This window comes from Athene noctua, chromosome 6 (genome assembly GCF_965140245.1).
Source record: "Athene noctua chromosome 6, bAthNoc1.hap1.1, whole genome shotgun sequence".
Lineage (NCBI taxonomy): Eukaryota > Metazoa > Chordata > Aves > Strigiformes > Strigidae > Athene > Athene noctua.
In genome coordinates, this window is record NC_134042.1 from 45,061,225 (window position 1) to 45,082,280 (window position 21,056).

Below are 21,056 nucleotides of genomic sequence, written 5' to 3' on the forward strand. Positions count from 1 at the left end.
TGCTGTACTGGGGTTTATGTTAACATCTGGCTCATTTCTGCTGGAAATTACAAAATCTTTCCTGTGGAAGGAGCAGGGAGTTTGGCCCTTCATGTGCATATAGACTGTTATATACTTAAATGAAAACTTAGGAGGCATATGAAACACCAGAACAAAACAGATGAGGGGGCAGGAATCATACAGTTCAAAGATGGTTTTCTCTAGACTGCTATGCGGTGGGTTTTGTTTTTTGTTTTTTAATTTTTTAATTCCCCTAACCCTAACTTTTTATCTCTGTGTTTACATATTTACACTAGGAGGGGAAAAATCCCTCATTTTCTTTTTTTTTGGGTGGATGAAGGGAAATTCAAGAGAAACTTTATGAGTGTCTGAATTGAAAAATCAGTTATTTATCTTTTCTTTCTAATAAAGTTGTTTAAAGAGCTATAGACATAGAAAATTGACATGAAACTCTCCCTACCCACTACAGCTCCTGTTTGCCTTTCCACCTTCCCCCTTCTCCTCCGAAATGAAAGAAAATACCTATCCCGAGATGAGAGCAGATCACGCCTGGGAACAACAGAAAACCCTGAGACACAGGCAGAGCCCACAGCCTCCCCGCACTCCGCCTGGCCATGCAGATCCAACACCCGCATCTCTCACAGCCTCTCTGAAATCCTCCTTGCCGGTGTCGGTGTTGGCAGCCCGGAGAGCAGCTCAAGCACGGGATGGAGCAGGAAGCCTAAAAACTTCATTCTGCAGAGAGACCTCTAGTGTTTTTCTTTCTCCATGTCCTGGCAGAGTTCCTCCAAAGTACAAATACACACAGAGCTCCCATTGTTTGCAGCCCTTCACAAGCCCACTGATCCTAATATGGAATTCAGCAGGAAACCCATGATTTCCTGACACACAGCAAGCTGGAGAAAGAAAGGAAAAACTCCATTAAAAACCTCCAGGCTCTCCTCCATGTTAGAAATGAAATGGAAAATGGAGTGGATTTAACAGGAATCCCTGATTCCTGTGGCCGAGCTGGAAGAAGAGAGACACAAATCAAAGCCGCAGGCTGCTGATATTTTTTAAGTCGCAATAAATACTGAGAACTCTGGGGCAGGATGAGGATTTCCTGACTCAGACGAACGAGAAAGGACAGATCGCTTTTTTATGCTATTCCTCTCTGTATATTTAATTTATTCAACTCGATGATTCTCTTGACTGATCTGGTAATTGTTAGAAGCGGCTGTGACAGCCTGGAAACATTAGCATGATTTCCTGAGTTTGAGATTTGCTGCCCCCCCCACCCCCCCCCCCCCTTCCAAACTCAGGAAAAGTCAATACAATCGCACTTCATTTTTTCTTCATGTGCACTTGGAAGTCCTGGGAGCAGCCAGAGCAGCGGCAGCAGCAGCAAGAATGAACTGCAAGGAAGAAGATGACAACTGCACTGACGGGAGCAGCAATAACACGAAGAAGATGTTAAAATGCGTGGTGGTTGGGGATGGTGCAGTTGGGAAAACCTGTTTGCTGATGAGTTATGCCAATGATGCCTTTCCAGAGGAGTATGTCCCCACTGTGTTTGATCACTATGCAGGTAAGAAAGTCCTTTAAAAGAAATTTAATTGAGAGCTGCAGGAGGGCCAGGTGGGAGGTAAAGGAAGATCAAGGAGGGGAGAGGACGGTTCAAAGGGGATGCATGGGTTACTTCTTGTCCGAAAATGTGATTCAGGCCTGGATGGTAGCCAGGCAGTTTAGATGGCAGCTCATACAATTGGGGCAATGCAGGCTTTATTAAGAGAACTTATTTGTTTTCTTCCAATATTTATTTTGGCTTTAGCAAATAAGCAGCATTAGGGATGCAATTAAATCCACTGGATTTTTGGGACAACGGACACAATTCAGCCTCCATCGATTTGTATTCTTGATTTGGTTTTGAAATTTTGAAGTTCTGAACTTTGCAAGCTGCAGTTATGATGAAGACTATATATATATATACACATAAAAATACATGCTATTGGTGATCTCGTGCCTCATGGCAAATGATGCATAAATTAAAATATTTATGTCCTATTTAAGGAGTAATCTTTGAGAAAACCAGCAGTCTCTTTCAGTGTTGTCAGAATATAAGTCTCCTTTCAGAGACATTTGTTTCAGAGACAATATATAAATACATTTTAATACTATAACTTGATGGTAGGAAAAGTAGAAGTGGTGACTGGTTTGAGTACTTTATAGTGAGGGAATTTGTAGTATAAGAAAAAATACAAATATAATCATCAATGATGTTCACTGCATCGCTGTGCAAAACAGACCCAGAGATTAAGTACAATATTCACGGGCCTCTTTCTGTAGCAATTACTTATTTTACCCAGCTGTGTCTAAAGTTACCACGCAGATGGTGTGACAAGCTAAAACTGTTGCTTAAACTTCTGCTTAAATTTTCCTGTCCCAAATTCTCATGTTTTTCTTCTCTCACTGCTCCTTTGGCTAATGGTTGTTGTTGTTTATGATATCCTTGAAAAACAGATTCTATAAGCACTGCAAAACTCATTACTTAACTTGCAGCAGCAGCAGTTGGAGTTTCCCTCATTTTCTCCCCACCTCCTTAAAAACTGAATTTTCATGGCGTGGCTTATCATAGATTTGGTATTCTGTAATGGGAAAATCTCTGTTTTCATTCTGGCTTCGTGTCAGGTTTAGCAGATGAACTGGCCAAACAAGCAAGCTGTGTAATTGCAGAATCTGATCCATGGAAATGTGAAGACCTTTTCCTCCACAAGAGTGGGCAGTGTCACTTCTAATGCACTCAATGCTCTCTTTCCTCTACCCTTCCCACCAGATAGGTTAAACGACCATTTTAGAAAAAAAACCTTTACCCAGACAGGAGATAAGAAAGAATATTGCATGTTGTCAATATGTAGTTCCATGAGCCAAAAACCCTAAGGAAGACTGGCTGCGTGAATTTATGCCTTATATTGCAACAGCACCCACTTTCCCATGACAAGCTGAGATCTGCTTGTCCCTTACAGCCTCACTCCCCAGCAATACACCAGTCCCAGCACCCACTGCCCTTCACTCTTTCCTATGCCCTGCAAATACCTCTGCCTATCGCAAACCCCCTACGACAGCCCGCACCAGACCATGTATGCATTGTTCTGAGGACTGGCTGGGTTTGGCGTGAAGGCACACGTGTGTGCACACACAAGGTGCTGATGCCAGCCAGGCAGGCTGGCACTCGGTGAGGGCACCATGCCGAATTTCTCTTCCCTACCCAGCTGCAGGTGACTCGCAGGGGCTTGCTTTGATTTCGTTTCGTCTCTGTCAGAAGTGGTAGGAATTGCCAGTGGGCTCAAAAGTTCCTGAGGGAGGGGAGGGCTGAGAGAAGGATGGGAAGATGAAGTGTCACTGCGTAATCCTTATTTCCTCAGGGTGCCAGGTAAAAGCAGTATGCATGCACATTTAAATCAAGCTACATTTTCAGGGTTTGAAGATTGAGACCTCTAAAATGTTTCCAGCTATACTTCTTTGCCTTCTTAGCTATTACAGCACATAGATATAAAATTAAAATGTTTTAAATGAGAAAGGTGAGAAAGATAAGGGGAAAAGATAGCTCTGTATATTGACATGCTATTCTGAGACAAACCCTGTCCAGCGGCAGTGGTCAAAACTAGCATTGATCAAACATGGAATTTCGTTTTTTTTGAGAAATCCCATCATTTATTAAACCCATTTCACTACAAAACTGCACATAGAACTGAGCAGTGGAAATTACTTCTAGGGCAGAGTGCTAGAAAAAATCTCACTGATAAAATATAAAAATATTACATGGCATAAAGTGTAACATAACCTATTTAGAATACTGTGGGTATTGAGAGAGAAAAGATCTCACTTGGGGCAACCTTACCCCTGAGCTTACAGCCTTCAGAATACTCTGTTGCAAGAGCCCCTTCCACATCTATCTGCATGACAGCTCATGGTCAAGAGGAGAGGTGGCACAGTGGCCCCATGGGCATGGTGATACCACAGGCAGCACGGACACAGGGAACCTTCACACATGGGCAGATCCTGCAGGGTGCTTGTGGCTGTGGAAAATCACATCTGAATTTACACCAGGGAACTGGTTTGTCTGCCCCTGCCCTTGCCCCTGCCAAAACCAACTGTTTCACCTTTCCCAAACAAACTGCAACCATTTGATTCAGGTATTCTGTGCTGGAAAGGCTCAAAAGCAATTAATTGCTGCAGTTTTTTGCAAAACTGCACTTTCCATCAAAGGTTTTTCACCCAGGCATTATTACCAGCAGTGGTGTGTTAGCAAGCACTTCCGCTTTCCTCACCAGGTCACAACCTGGTTGTGAGTCCCAGGGCATTTACCAATTTCCTTCTTTCTAATAGAAAAGTAAGGAGCCAGGGAGCATTAAAAATTGAGGATTCCAGTGATGATCTCAGAGCAGTTTCTCACTGCCATGACTCCAACAACTTGGGAGAGACAGTGATGCTATCCAGCCCAGCATTGGGAAAAGCTCCAGATGCACCACTGCCATGGCAAAAGCATTAACCATTCATGGCCCCACAGCACCAGTTACTTTTACTTGTCCTGCTGTGTTGCATCTTTTCATTTCATTCCCCGGGCATGTTTTCATGGCACAGGTGAAGCAGCTGGTCAAGAGGAAACAATCAGCATTTTGAAGGTCTGAGCTCCAACAGCATTAGATCTGTACAGTACTTTTTCAGTGCCTTTCACATGAAAGGGCTTGAAACCACTTTACAAAATTTGGGCCCAACCTGCCTCTAAGAAAATCAAAGGCAGTAGATGGATATCACTCAGGGAAGGAACAGGCTTCCTGCAGATAGCTCACACAGCATTTACAACTCAGATGCAGTGATGCCTGGGACGAAAGGCTGTTGCTGTTTCACCCTGTATGCAGCTGCACTGTATGAAAGTCCAAACCAGTTATTAGCTCTACTAGTAATATTTTGCCACAGATTTCACCCTCAGTCCACAAAAATGAATTTGTTCAGGGCCTGTTGCCAGGGTTGGGATGTGATGGATGTAGAGTAGGGTCAGAGGCAATGCCAGACAGATGGGGAAGGCAAATTTGTTACTTGGATACGAAAATGGTTTATTTTGTTGGATGTATGGAGGTTTATGAGTCTGGTTATTTCTCAAGGCATTTTGAAGAGGTTTTGCTGGAGGCCAGAGCCCTGAGTAGGTTTCCTTACCTTTGGTGAATTTCCAAGTCCCACAATGAAAGGGTTTAGCCACGAGGTAAATGGCTGTTTCTAGGGCAGGCAAACCAAAGTACTATCCCAGTGACAAACAGGATATTACTGGCAATAACTATAACAATAGGGACTGTTTGGATAGTGAGTAGATGCTTTAACATGCTAGTTCCATTCCGTCTTTGGAACATCAAATGCTGATTTTCCGTGAGCAAAGGTCTCTCGGACTGGATGACTTGTATTGTGTGTAGCTATGTGAGGTTATAAATGTTTACTTAGGGCTGAGGTTGTACCACCAAAAAAATTCATTTCAACTACTAGCAGAGTTGGTTTAATAGTACCAAAATTAACTGACTTAATCTACGAAATACTGAAGGGAGCGATGTGTTATTTGTTAGGCAGCCACTGAGCATCCTGTTTGATATTTGTTAACCCTAAAACCACAGAAATTTTTAGCATTAAATTTATTCATGGCAAAATTTATATCCAGGCTTCCTAGAGAGGTGGTCAATGCCCCATGCCTGTCAGTGTTTAAGAGGTATTTGGACAATGACCTTAATAATGCTTTAACTTCATCCCTGAAGTGGTCAGGCAGTTGAACTAGATGATCACTGTAGATCCGTTTCAGCTGGAACTATTCTATTCTATTCTATTCTATTCTATTCTATTCTATTCTAAATTGCCTTTTTTAAATGTAAAAAAGCAGTGATTGAGAAGCAGTGTTAATGCCATGCAGCTAACTTGGCCCACTGTGCAGACATGGTGAATGGACTCATTAGATGGTTGAAGTCTGAGGAGAAGGGGGTGATGACTCTTAAACTGTCTAGTTCAGGCATAGTACACAGATTAATATCATACAAATAACTTTAGGAGACAAGGTTGCATCTTTGGTAAACAAGAGAGGTTAATCCCGCCAAAGAAGAACTGCAAAGCATCTGCACTAAAGACATAAAGTAGATGGCGTAAATATGTCAATCCCTCCCCTCATGTGTCGGCACAAACTGGTGAACATTTATAAATAGTGAATCCATTTGAAAAAAATTAGCAGTGGCATGTGATCAGCTAATGAATAGCATACAGAATAGTTCAGCCATGACTGAAACTCTGTAAATTAAAAGCAATATAGGAGACAGACATTAATTACTGTTAGGAGACACATTTTTTTGTTCTTTAGTGATGATTCAATTTAATCTGTCTGACTTTGCACTGAAGTGGTCTGGAGCATTCACCAGTCTTGCAGATCCCAACCTTGCTGGCCAGGCAAGCCACGTGGGAAGGGAGAGTCTTCTGCTCTGGCATTTTTATTAGCATAGGAGCAATACTACTTCTCTTGCCCAGAACAGTCAACTTGTACCTGTACAAATCTATAAATCTATTCTATCCTGCCCGTATGCCACAGCACTGACTCAAATTCTTGTTCCTTGTGTTCTCCCACAAAAGAGAGTGGTTAGAAGTGGGCTGTCACTGGTCGTGGGGCTGCCCATGTCTGGCCACTCTCCATCCTGGGGCAGGCAGGAGCACCTAAGGGAGACTGAGACCACTGTCAACCAGCCATGCAGAGCAGCTTTGCTTTGCAGCTTCTCCCCATGAGGGAGGAACCACCAGCCAAGGCATGGCAGAAACCAGATGGGAGCCGTAGCATCATCCCAAATCTCTCCAACTACAGGCACAAGAGCACATCTTTCCACACTTCTGATGTGCTAGTTATTTTTAATTGATTGCTAATGCACGCTGGTTTCGACCCATGTCTGCTTGCTTTGGTGCGTAAGTGATGACTTAAACCCCATACCATCACTTTTTTCCCCCATTGAAACTTTATTAGAGAGGAAGAGACTACCCAAGGAGATTTGCAATTTGTGCATGGGTGCTGCCGTGGGAGTCTTCACACTACCACATTCTTGAGACAGTTGTCTCCTATAAACAGCCTTGGTAGCACATTAGAGAAACCCTTCATGTAATGTTTGGGGTCATTAAACTGAAAGAGCTATAAATAGCACTGAAAGAGAGCTGTGATGTTTATTTGCATGGATGTTTGCAGTGGGTTCTTTTTCCTTTTAATGTTCATCCAGTTTTGATTGTGGAGATTTGAACTTTATCCTTGAGACAAGGAAGCATTGACTCTTTTAAGATCTGGCTCTTTAGAGTAGCAGCCGCAGAATAGATATGTTCATTTTGACTCTTAGGAGATAAAAGGACTTCTCTGCCAATCATCCAGAATAAACCAGGGATCTTAATAAAACATTCAAGGTACAACACAACAGAAAACCACCAGTGCAATTCAAAGGTTTTCATGGCTGGTTTTTTTGAGGATAACAGCACCACTATTTCTTAGTTTCCTCACAGAAGGTTTAGGTCTGTGTCCTGTGTCACATAAGCCAGAGATCTAGTGATTCTCAGGCTTTTTCACTTCCAGGAAGCCTAGACAGTCTTTATACTGAAAAGGTGTTTTCTGCCTGAATCACCATGTTCATTCCACATTCAGATGAAACAGGCACCATATACACCCCCAAGAGTCTTAAGACCTTTTCCTTCTGAAAGTGTTTTAGAGAATGTGAAGACTTGAGATAACTATTGCTCATATCTCTCTTCCTCACACACATCCCTGTATTGTCCTGCGAGTGCACAAGCCACTTGAAGCCCATGGCAAGAGAAGGGTGTGCTGCTTTGTGATCCTATTTACTCAGGGCAGATTGTTTCTGCAGCAGTGCTCTGAGTATTGTGGTGACAAAGTCCCCGTTGTCTCCTGGCACTTCTGAAATGCAGCTGTGGCCGGCGAAGAGTCCGCAGTACCTGAGCTGCTTCCTACCTTTGCCTCTGGCTCTGTTATACACAGCTTCTTTTTGTACTGTTGCCATTCCTGGTTTGATTTACACTGACAAAAGCTTTATGCTACAAAGAGACACAAAAGAGTTCTGCACCAGTCCCTCCCATGCCCACCAGTATCTTGCTGTTCACCCAGGACTCAGCTGGCATCCCGGAAGCTGCTGTAGCCCAATGCAGAGAACTGATTTTTTCATCCACTATTATCAGTCAGTGGATGTCCTTGTTCATCAAGCACAGCAGGGGACAACACTGCACCATGAATAACATTTACAGTCTAAAAACTAGATGTAGAGAATAAGCAAACTACAGTGCACATCAGGAAGGATAGTGCCAGGAATTAGAGGAGTAGATGAAGCAGCCATGTTACTTTATCCAGATTTATCCACCCTAAATTCCACCTAAGGCCCTCTGTCTACTATTTTGTATTAGCTACGTTGTGCTTGAAGGGCAATAAGGTACACGAAGAATACTAAGCAATGAGTTAGACCATTTTAATGTGTATTGGTGGTGCAGATGCAGAATGATGGAGTTTTTTTAAGGTCAACCACAGTCCTGAGGGAATGAGTTGGAGAAATAGGAAAGTCAAAAGGCTTAAAAAGAAGTATTTCTTTGCATGGTATGAGATTAACCCAAGGAACTTCTCACTGGACAGAAATTACAGAGAACAAAATTTTAACAAGTTTCGCAGAAAGGGACGTTCGACCAGATTTCACTATCATAATCTCGTGAAAAAGAGATAATAAAATGTGAGCTGACACCACCTTCTCTTAGAGGCCAGGATAAGACTTGAATGTACTCTGACGAATGTCAAATTACCTTAAATCTGCTCACTGCTACATCAGAGATGAAGACTTGACTCCCTGGACTGTGTGTTTGTCCCAGTCCAGCACTCTCGCACTCAGTGCTGTAGAAAGGGAAGTTTTGGAATGATTCTTCTGATATAAAGATGGGCAAACAGGTTTTGAAACTTTGCTTATGCCGCACTGGACTGCTGCAAAGAGATGTGGAGGGATTTGTCTGGAGCACAAAAAGGCTTAACAGTGCAACTGATGAGAAAATGATCCTTTTCTTCTCCACTACTCCAAGGCAGTCTTGGTCTTTCCCTCCCCTACTAATCAGTGTAATATTGCAGGAGGTGACATCAGCTGAGGAAACCAAAAGTGAAACTGGACTCTGGCTCTTGCAGGCCAATCTCTACAGCTTGAACTAACAATCACATTCACTATCTTAAAATCAATAATTGACTCAGTACATGTGGCCAGTCACCCACCCTAGGGGCAAAACCACTTACAGGTGATGCCAGACCAGGTACACGCTGACCACCAGGCAGATGCTTTTCAAGAGCAGGTGCTCCACATCTAGGAAACAAACCCAAAAACTTAACAAAGTCTAAGCAACCAAAATTCTTAGACATGTACAAACTTCTTAATTTTTGCAGGACATAATAGTGTTTTTATTAAGTCACCGTTACGATGGCTTAGTCACTGATTAAGTCAATGCAAAATGCCTTCATTAAAACTTCCCTCTCATTTTCTTTTCTCTTAATAAAACTTGATGTCTGTACTAGTGATACACATGGTTGTCACCACGCATCACTGTGTGTGTTTTGCCCTGCAGTCAGTGCCTTTCCTATGTTCTAAATTTCCAGTTGTCATGGCCAGACCTAATGACATCATGGAAATGGCAAAGGATGAGGAAGAGCAAACATATTTCCTTCAATTGTTCTGTTCAGACAAAGTCATTAAACAGTAATGACATCTCCTGTCAAATTATTTTTTATCTTTGCAATGAAAAACATCCAAGTTATTATATTTCTAGTCTGCTTTTAAGAATGATCACTCACCAATCTCCTGTTAGATATATTGTTCTTGTATCTCAAGCTATGGGTCTTCCAGTTAAGTCAGGGAGTAAGTTACTGAAAATGAAAGCTTTATGAAATGTCACCCCAAATTTTATCCCAAGAGGCACTGAATGAATTAATTCTAGACTGGATTTATGAACTGGTATTTGTCTCTCTCCTTTGCCCAAATAAGATCAGAGAAAATGGGTTTTAAAATAATGTCTAGTAATTGAAAAGGAAAAAAAAAAAAAAAAAGTTAATTTACCCTATTTTTTGCCAAGCATTATTCACATTCAAATTCAGAAATCTCTCACCCAAGACAAGCCATGCTACCAGCAGTCTTGGCTGAATGCGGGGACTAGACCTTACATGCAACTTTTACACGTGCTAAAATGCTCAGGCACCATTCCTCAGCCAATGGCTTTCCCATGTACCCAGGTGGACAGGAAAGCTCTCCCAGATCTGAGAATGTATCATTACACCTCACTGCAATCCCAAACACCATCCATCATGTCTCCGCAATGAGGACACAGCATAGCATGAGGGAGGACCCGATGATACAATCCAATATTGTGGTTGCTACCACCTTTGGCTGAAATGGATACAGATCTCATTATGCATGATGCATATTTCCTTAGTATTTGTTTTGTAGCATACATATTCATAGATTTATGACCAAGAACAAAACCCCCTTCCTAAGCAGATATTACTGTGGGCATGGAAAGTCATCATATGATGGTAGGCAAGATGACTAGAAGGGTCCTGGGAGACACAGTGCCATCTGCACCCTGTGACATTTGCTGGGAAGTGGTGTCCCCAGCTAGTTCTCATAGCCAAAGTGGTGTGTTTGGGATCCCAGGGAAAGGGAAGGCATGAAAGACCACAACAGCTTGGTATTTCAGCTAGCACTGTTCCCCAGACTTCCTGTGGGTCCAGTGCACCAGCAAATCCAGCAGTGGGGTTGCCCCAGGGCTGCCTTTCTGCCTCAGGAACTGGCATAGTAATGAATCCATAAATATGAAACGTGCCAATGAGCCTCAGGGGAAGGGAAGCCTGGAAAAACTATTCACTGACAGAAGAAGCACTGGGAAAAAAAAAAGAAAACTCCCAAAGGAGGGAGGTGGACAGCTGTAAAAATATTCCCAAGCACAGTGGCACAGGAGGCACAGTCAGAAGGGTGATGGCTTGGGAGCAGGAGGGGAAGAGCAGCACAGCGCTCTACCAGGATCCTCACTCCTGGTTCAGGACAGTATGCAAGTGTATCGTGGAAATAGCATCCCAGTGATGAGCACAGGAGCCACCACTTAGGCATCTGAAAGAGTTAAAGAGGACTGTGCAGAGAGGCTGGACAGAAAGGTCCTGCCACAGTGCAGGAGGATGCCTGAGATGACTCACTAAAACTACTTTCCAACCCTTGCAATTCTGAGGGGACGGAGGCCACATCTCTTATTAAAGACTCTCTGGCACAGACATCCAGCTATAACTTTGAAGTAATGATATTAACAGTATCTGCTAATGCTCGGCTTTCTGCAGACTTTAAGGAAAAGAACAGCTTCAGCAATGAGTGGGAAAACATACATGTTCAAACATAACATTAATTTTTATCCCCTGGGAGATGGGACAAAAAGAGCATCTATTTACAATAATAATGCTGCTCTGCTGAGAACAGACCATAAGGAAAATCCCATAAGGCTGGAAAATGTGTTTTAAGTTCACAAACTGTCTCATGCTCCAGCTCCAGAGCGGGCAGCCATCCAGCTGCTGTGAGTAGCTCTGTCCTCAAAGGCCAGACCCTCCCCATCTAGGACACTGTTTCTGAGCAATCTCACCAGCTCCATTTCAGAACTGGTTAGCTTATCTCAGCGTGTTTTCTTTCAATAACTAGGTGTAGAGTCGATGTCTTTTTCTAATTTGTGGGGCCCAGTTGCTTGACACCCTGTCCATGAGCAGCAGAAATGCAGAGACCTGATTTTTCATTTAAAAGGTTTCCTTTCCTTTCCACAAGGAAGTCTCAGCTCTGGACCAAACTCATACCGAAAATGTTTCCTGAGACACTCTATTTTATTCTACTTATTAAGCAATGGCTTGTGAAAGTAGTACCCAGGAATTCATGTTGTCCATTCAAGCTTGGACAAGAGTGCTACTATTGACAGGCTGGGTTGTATGATCCCACTCCCCAAATGGCTCCATATGGGGACACAAACTTCACTGAGGGCTCATGGTCTATCTATATGTAGATTACAAAATACCTCTAGAGAGGTCTCATGTCTTCATTTTTTGTTAGTTATAACTACATACCAACACTTTCAACTACATCAAAACACAAAAGATACTATAGAATTGCTTGTGATTTCTTTCTAGTTTAATCCCATTTTTACTCTCTGAAAACTTGCCATTAAAATTTTCAGCAAAAGCATGAACAAAATCTAAGAGGACATTTGTATATTCTCATTTAAGCTCTTGAAAAGACCTTTTAACTTCACAGTGCTGCTTTGCTTTGTTCTGTGTATGTATCCAGTAAATCTCTAAAATCAAGTACAATTCCCTTCATCTCATTGCCTGTAGTTACTACTTGGGATATTTTAAACCTGTTTTAGGAATACAAGGGAATAATATCTCTCATTTAAAAATATATGTGAAATACAGCTTTAAGAGAGTAATTTTCCACAAATACCATCCATGAAAACACCATCAAATTCAACATTAAGAAAGGAGTTCATATTCCAAAAAATGTTCAGCTAATCTGCCAGAAACCAGCTTTACAGAAGAACTCCAAATTAACTGAGCCAGTTCATGATATCATTAATATGGAGAATTTCCCTTGCCATGCATAGTAATATTCTCTGATGGAGTGTGCCACTTGGAGATCTGCTGGGAGATCTGCTGGGAATTTACCTAAACCATTCAGTTTGGTTCAAGTCCAGAGGGGTGAGGTTGCTGTGGTTCTTGTTATTTTAATATCTTAGAGTGTTAAGTGCATTTTCTCCCTCTACTCTTCCTCCTGGGGAACTGCTAAAATGGTGAAATTATTCATTCTTCCATTATTTGAAGCATATTGCCCAATTTATTTCTTTTCCTGTAAAGAGCTGCTTGTAGCAATACCATAAGTCCCTCCTGATGCTTCCAAGGAAGGAAGAAGCAACGGGGAGTGTGAATGCAGAATGAGGTCCCCAATCTGAATTAACGTTTGACAGAGAAAATCTATGCCAAGGAATGGTGAAACAGGAATAACTGTGTTGTCTCCATATGGTGCTCCCAACTGGGTTTCTCTTCCCCCGCCCTCTATTTAAATATACGAACGTGAAAGATTTTTTAAAAATCCCAAGTCTTGCAACATTTTTGCAAGAGAAACAGTATTTTGAGACTCTGCTCAACAGGGTGGAAACTCCTGAGGACACAAAGGAACCTTGTCCCTGGCTGAGTACATTCATAGTATATCATGGTGAGGTGCACGAGAATTCATACAAAGACAGAATGACTAGAGAGCACCATGTACCTTCCATCACATTGAGTCCTCCCAGTTCTTGATCCTCTTTCTGCAGTTCCCTCCATCTTTCAAAATTAATAGCTGCATTTCCTTTTCTTGGTATTTATTTTCCACATTGCTTTTTTTCTCAAAGAACAGGGTCTTCCCACCTGAAATGTTAGAGAAAAGAAAAAGAGAGTTTGTCTTTCCAAAGCATGCCTGGGTGCAGCATGGGACACAGAGCTGGTCAGAACTAGATATGGGTCCTGCAGAGCCATCTCTGAGCCAGCTGGGTCCAAAATCAAACCACAGACATTGCACACATAGCAGCTGCCCCACAAACACTGAGTGATAATTATTACCGTGTGTCTCTTCTGATTTCCTCAAGCACTGCCGAGCTGGCAAGGGATGCAGCCGGCCAGGGCATGAGAGCAGATGTTCTTGCCTTCTGACAGATGTCAGCTCTGCCCGATGGAAAATGCCATCCAAGATGAGTGAAAACCAACGAGCAGCCAGACAGGGCTTTGCAGGATGGTGGTGGGACCACCCTGCAGTGATCACTATCCATTGCAGAGACCATCCAGCAGCCACCTTTTTCCTGGCAACTCCCTGCCACATCATACCATAAAAACATTATCTCAGCGTTGCTTCTTGTGCGTAAGTTAGGGAAGGTCAAAAGAGCCAAGGAGCTGCATGAGAAACAAAAAAGCCCAAGAAAAAAGAAGAATTGGAGGAGGGTGGGAAACAAATGTACATCCTTAGAGGACGGAGGGGAAAAGTATGTTTATGAGAAGGTGGTCCAAAAACAATCCATAAACCCTACAACAAGCGATTTGTAACAACTATGTTTTGGGGGATATGAGTCATGATTTTGAACTTCTAGGGTTAGCAAAAGTTCTGGCCAGAGCATTTTTGATGAACTATCCCACCAGGAGAAAATGCTGATTCATGAAAGTTGAAGCATTTTTTAAATACTTGGAAGGACAAATTCTTGAGGTCCAGGGCCCTCTGGTTATTTCTGACAGTGCAGCAAGAAAGACCTAAATTGAAAACAAAATATCTGAAGGTTTTGTTTTCATTCCATTGTAAAATGAAAACAAATTGTAAAACCTCAGAAGTTGTCGCAAAGCTGAATTATCATCCCTCTGGCCTGTTCTACTTGGTTACTGTTATTATCCATTTTACAGTTATTGTACTGTAATCAGTATTATGCAAAGCCAGACTTACTCCCACTTCCTCTAAAAGACATGTTTGTGCAACAAAGACAAAAATTTCAAAAGAAAACGCCTCAAATAATATGAGATCAGGTGTGGTTTTAGGCACGCTCAATATGAAGAGCTGCAATGGTTGCAGGGAGAGATTGGCAATCCTTGCAAGCCTTGGCAAGCCTAACGTCTGCATCAGGCAAGCACTTAGGAGAAAAGTCTTTGAACTGATTGTCACTTATTGTGTCTTTAATCTGTCTACTACAGGCTACCTACAGGGTGGTTTTTTCCTCTTCTTCTCCTTTGATGAATTTTGTCATCATATTACTGTCTAATAAATCCATATTTCTAACTATTAAGATCACCTAGTTCGATTTCCAGAAGAAGGAAGTTAGGCTAAGTGCTCTCTAAGGTTTTCAAAGAACATCTTCCCTCTGCTCAACACTCCAGTGAGTGGTCCCCAAAGTCAGTGACACTGAGACAAGGACTTAGCCGTGATGCCCAGTGAATGTGGAGGGAGATGTCTGTGGCCACATTCTAGTGATGCTACTTGTAGATTATGGAGGAAATACACAGTAAATGGCCTCATTGGGAGCTCGTGTTGTATTAAGCTGGGAAGGATACCATCATGGTTAGGGGAGTTAGGCTGTGTGGAATTAGTTTGAACTTGAAATTCAACATATATTCCAGCTTCTGAGATCATTCAGTCAGTGTTGGATCACTTTCTCCCCCATATAGCTGCATTTCTATTATCTGTCACGTTAACAAACCAAGATACTGGTATTTGATAGAAAGGATTCAATCCTTCAGCCAGAAGCTAAAACAGTCTGTCCTTCCCAGGAGCTTCTTAGCCGAGGGCTCAAAATCCTGTCTTAGTATGAATTACATCTGACCTGAGGAAGTTCATTTGGGGTGTCTGAGGACCACTGAATTTCAGATTTCCTATATGGGCAACGCTTTTTAAGGTGTTCCTGCTGTGACCTGTCAGGCAAGCATAAAACCAAAGCCATCAGAGGTAATGAGAAGGCACTACTGACAGCGCCTGATGGATTTTCTTCATAGAAGAGCTGGAAGCATATCCTGAAAGACTGGTTTCATTTCCCAGTGATCATGGTGGGTGTGGGTACCTTAAATTAGATATAGTCTCTATTAGGCGTAAATATTTATGCCTATTGCCATAATACATAGCTTTTAGTCTGATGATTTTCAGTATGAGGAAATCGTGGTGAATACATTTTGATACTGACAATGGAGGAAGGAATGGACTTTTAGGCCATCCTTTTGAAGGGTAGCTATGCTCACATAAACTGCTGGGTTCATCTGGTTTTGGAAAACTCACAGAGCTGGGGCCAAGCAAATCTAAGTCAGGAAACCCTTGAAGTGAAGGAATGCATGGCATATAATGAAAGGCCAACAAGTAGATGAATAAAGTAAGTGAAAGAAACAGATAATTTCCTTAATGCATTTCTGTGAAAACTGCTAAGCTCCTAGGAAATAAGAATGAAGATATTTATGACACACAACAGATAATTTTCTAAGAAGGAAATATCAGTTTCTCCCTTATATATTTGCAGGAGTTGCAAGAAATTGTTCATATATTAATAACTGCATTATTTATTTTTGTCAAAGACTAGCTAGATTACAAAGAAGCCATATGTCGGGATTTTTTTTCCTCAAATTTCTTTCTTTGCTATATTAATTTATATAAGCAGTTAGAGAAGTGCTTATAGTTTTCACTTCAGGGAATTTTTCCTCCAAATCATTTGCAGAGATGTGTTTTGGTAAGCAAAGACAACGGTCCTAATGCCACTTACCATTTCACAGATGCAACCCCCGTTAATTAAATGAACTTTATTTCTCTCTATGTTTTTTTAGTAGTATGTACAGAAGAAAAAGACATTGATCAGCAGATGAATACATAGGCCATCTCAGCATGGGGCAAGGGCCTGGCTGCTCCATGTCTCAACATGAAATATGGGCAAAGAGCAACCACAAGCGTGAGGAGAGCTGCCAATGAAGCTTCTTTTGCCCAGAGCAAAGGAAGCAGAAGACAAAAGGAGTAGAATGGGGTGGAAAAGCAAAAAAGTGCTGTCCCTGCTTTTCTTCTTGCACTCCAGTATTGAAAAATTTCCCATATACCTCCTATAAAAGGCAACTCCACCATAATCCTGTTAGGGGCCAGAGTTCACCAGCAACAATAGGAAAGAACAGTAACAGGAACCAGAAAGTCAGGGCAGATCAGGCAAGATAAACACCAATTTCAAAAGCGTGCAAAGCCCAGAAAGAACCTGGACCCTGGCATTCACTCTGTACAATAGAGTTGTTCCTGGGGTATAAAAAATGTAGCTGGCTGGAAGAGTCTTCTCTCTTATCTGGGTATCTCAGGCTGTGGCCATATGTGAGAGGATGGAAAATCTTCTCTCTCTCTTATGAAAACAAGTCAGAGATTTTGAAGCCTCCTTGTAGAGCTGAGTATGCCATTCAAATTCAATATGAAAATAAATATGTTGGGTTCCTTAGAAAATCCCCTCCCCTCATTTTGATTCCCAAGAGGTTCAAATCCCCTTATTCAGCTTCCTGAGCTGCTGAAGGTTTCCAATTCCTCCATGGCCAACTTTCCTGTTGCAGACATCAGGGTCTTCTCTGCAAGATGGCAGCAAGCCCACCCCTCAACACCCACCCCATTAGGTTGTAAAATGGCTCGTTGAGATGCTCGTTAACCCTTTGGCTATGGAAACACAAGTGCTAAGCAGAAGTCTTGGTATCGGAGACTCTTAGTAGCTGTAGAAGAGGATGTTAGACATATCGCAATTATTGCGATCACCCATTTGGAGGGAAGACCACAAATTCTCTTAGCTCAGCAAAAATAGATGGTAACTGGGTGATGATCACTGACACTGGGAGTGCAATGGATACACTCCAGATGTCTCTTCAACATCCGCTGGTATTTATATCCACCCATTGACAGATGGGAAACCTCAGTTCTGAAAAAAAGATCTATGGGCTGAGTTTATAGTAAGGTAGCCAAGACTAGAATTTCTCTCTATTTGTTTGTCATCTTGCTATTTCTAGAAATACCTCCCTCTGCCCTCTTGGAATACCAGAGTGTATATTTCCCAGACATGTAGCTGGCTTAAAAGAAAACAGATCTTAAACTAGGAAGAAGTAAGCCTATGGAGATCAATATGTCTGAAAAAACAAGGGTGGGAAAAAATCCAGAGAAAAATGTTTATGAAGGAAAGCAAATTTTCTAGAAAAAACTCTGCAGTTTGCCATCATCCACATACCCTCGGGAAAGGAAAGAGATTTTCTGAAGCGAGTGAACATAGACATACAGAGCAACACAGGCTGAAGGACTGCTCAAAAGGATATGTATGGCCCTGAGACTATTCTTGAAAGTATTGGTTTATCCTGCTTAAGAATTACAAAGTGAATAGTAAGTTTATGATTAAGAAATTATGTATAGGATCATACTAACTTGTCCCCAGTGTTTTCCTGTGATTACAAGAAGACATATTTTTTTCCCATAACCAGCCCCCAGATTACTTTATCACTGGCTTTCTGGGTATCAATCTGTCACTGACCAGTTATATCCTGCAAAGTGTCTGACTTCATCAATCTCTTTGTTATGTGACAGGGAGTCTGCCCAGACACCCCAAGCTGCCTTATGAACATAGCAGTGACAACTTAGCATTTTAGCTGAAGGAAAGGAGTTTGAAGAGATATATAGGCATACATTTCCTGACCGTCTCCTCATCTTAATTTCTCCAGAGAGTCTCAGCATTGGTCAATCCATCTGTTTCCCAGAATCTGCTCCAAAGCTCAAAGTCCGAAGATCCTGCATGTACAGAGGAATGTTGGTGTTCTGAAAGGGCAGAGATTTTGAGAAACGCTTTTGTTTTGAAATCCTCTTAAAACCAATCCAAACCAGTTTCTTAGTGGTCCTCAGTGGTGCAGTATAAACAAGATTTAATTCTCATATCTTTGCCATTTGCTCACTGCTTTCCCCACTGAAATGACACCAGCTGGCCATTATTATTTCACACTCTTGAGGGTTCAAATGTTCATCAGCTCTCCAATTCTGTGAGCTCTCATTACCAAGAGCAAGAGAGATTTCTGAGCTGTTTGGTCAAAAACCACACTTTATGTATGAGCACAGCATAATAATGCATACACTGCCTAATGTTAAACAATTCATTGCACACTATTAAATCCTTAAAAATAAAATGAACCACTGTTATTTTAGATGATCTTGATCATTAAAGCCCTCTGGGCAGCAGGCATCACAGCAGTTAATAGTAACAGTATTTAATATCGAGAAGTAGGGTATATTAAGTAAACATTAAGTTCGACCCATAAACAGCCTCTAGTATAAGCACAGTGATACATGAGAACTCACGAGTTTTATATAAAAACAGGTTTGTGTCCGTACTCACATTTTATTTGGAGAGAAACACTGGTATTGGGCGGGTCACACAGCTGCAGGGCAGGAACCAAGGCCAAATCATCTGTGTCATGGACCAAAGCTTTACCCACAAGCAGCCCTGCCTGCCACCCCATGTGCACACAAGTTGCTTCTGCTTTTATTTTTTACCTGGAAGAGTTCAAGGTTTAAGCCCTGTTTCCTTTGCCAAAACACTTCTCAGCTGGCCATATACATTGTGATTGCTTCTCTCTTTGTTTTGGCCTCTGTTCATGGCTGGGATGGGGATTTCATCCTATGCCCCAAAGACTTTCCAGCTGGGCAGCCAGGCTTTTTGTTTACTCCTCTTCAGGCTGTTTCTCACAGTCTGTGCCCACACAAGTGATGTTAGAGACCACTGAAATCTGTCCTGAGGGAAGCAGCAGAAATAGAGGATGAAGGACCATAGATCATTGTAAGCTGATGTGCTTCCTGCCACTAACACTCACGCTCCATACCTACCTGCAGACTTCATCCAGCCCCCATGCAGGTGTAAGCATGTGTTTGCCTCCATGCATGTCAGGAAGCCCAACCCTTAGGAAAGTCCTTCCCATAAGTATGTTAGCAGACATCTGGGTTTAAACACTAATTCAAGATAAGCACATGCTTGCGTGCTTTGCTGAAACAACCCCAGAATGAGGGAAGTCTGAATTACGCAATATGAAAAGAATACTCTCCATTTATTAAGCATGTCTTGACAGTACATAAAAAAATTCTGGAGCTTTCTTCTTGGCCAAATATTTCTCCCACTTCATACCATAGGTATGCTCCAATTGTGCTGGGAGCAGAATGGCAATATTATGACTCACTTCATATTGTAGGCTGGAAGTACCATATTTTGTTCCAGAAAGAAACGGATTGTAGGCATAAGATTTAAAAGGCAGCTTTTTGTAAACTATACTCCAGTATATTCTGGAGCACATTTTGATCGGTCACACCATCTAGTCTCTCTTCAACTACAGCCCTGGCTGTACTTATTTTTAAATTTATGAATGTGCTGGGAATACAGCATGTCCAAATTAACTTACAGTGGTGAATGAGGGAGTTAAATGAATTTTTTGTGTTTCCTTCTAGAGCAACTCTCATGGCAGTAATTGCTACCACACACTTTTGCCATCAATTCAATGTTGTGTCTGTGCTGAAGCACTCAGGCACTGATGAAATGATGCTGTTCTTGTGTTTCATCAGGGCCCATGAAAGCATTACAAACCTTCTTGTTTGTCAGCCTACAGGGAGCGGAAATGATCATCATCCTCCTTTGGTTTTGCATAAATTATACAGCATCTGCCCACCAAGACTGCCATGGGCTGAAGGTTGATATAAGTTTCTTTTGGTGGTGGGGTGAAAGTGAAAAGCAAATTAATTGCTGGTATTTTAACAGACGATGCAAAATCCCTATGCTGTTTGGTATCAGCAAGTTTCGTTTGTAAGAACTCAGCTTTGTACCCTTTGCATAGGCTCAGACACCAGTTAGCATCACCGGCGCCATCAGACCTAAACTGGAAACTTCAGGAGGCCACATGCCAATTCCTAGAATACATCTGCAGGGTTAAAAACAAACCCTGGGAAACAGTGCATTGACTCACAGCCTCTCTCACTAGGACCAAAACATTTTTAAATACCACTGCCATGTCTCAGAGTCAAAGGTGCATGGACTGTTGCTGATGTTTACTCTGGAAGTATCCTGGGCACCGACCATGTTTCTCACTTGTGATGAGCAAAGACCATGTGGCAGGGCGTTGTGAGCCACACCGACCAGCCATGCTTTCTAGGGTTTGCCTTTTAAAGGATAGCATTAGTATACTTGTCTGGAGCACACCAAAATCGTGTAAAAGGTTGGAGGTTCCTGTATATCTAGGCCCAGCAGCTGAAAAGTATGTTTCCCTTCTGCAATTCAGATTTTATACCTGTGGTTTGTGTTTAACCACCAAAGCCCCCAGCCACCCTTCGCACACCTCAGCAACCATTACACATCAAAGAAATCAGTGCAGATAGGACAGTGCTGTAAAATTCCAGCCTGCCTTGGCTCAGCTTTTAGCCATAAATCCTTCCAGCCTCCTCAACCAA

The 21,056-nt window shown here is 42.1% G+C and overlaps 1 protein-coding gene across 5 annotated transcripts in view; it reads left to right on the top strand.

Annotated features, from left to right (window-relative positions):
• The first annotated feature begins 878 nt into the window (after window positions 1-878).
• The window catches only part of RHOJ (ras homolog family member J), a 63,130-nt gene continuing 42,952 nt past the window's right edge, over window positions 879-21,056 (top strand). For all 5 annotated transcript variants that reach the window (XM_074908838.1, XM_074908839.1, XM_074908840.1 and 2 more), the window contains exon 1: window positions 879-1,567. In XM_074908838.1, coding sequence (XP_074764939.1) covers window positions 1,390-1,567 — 178 coding nt within the window. In that variant the 5' untranslated portion in view covers window positions 879-1,389. The remainder of the gene's footprint in view (window positions 1,568-21,056) is intronic.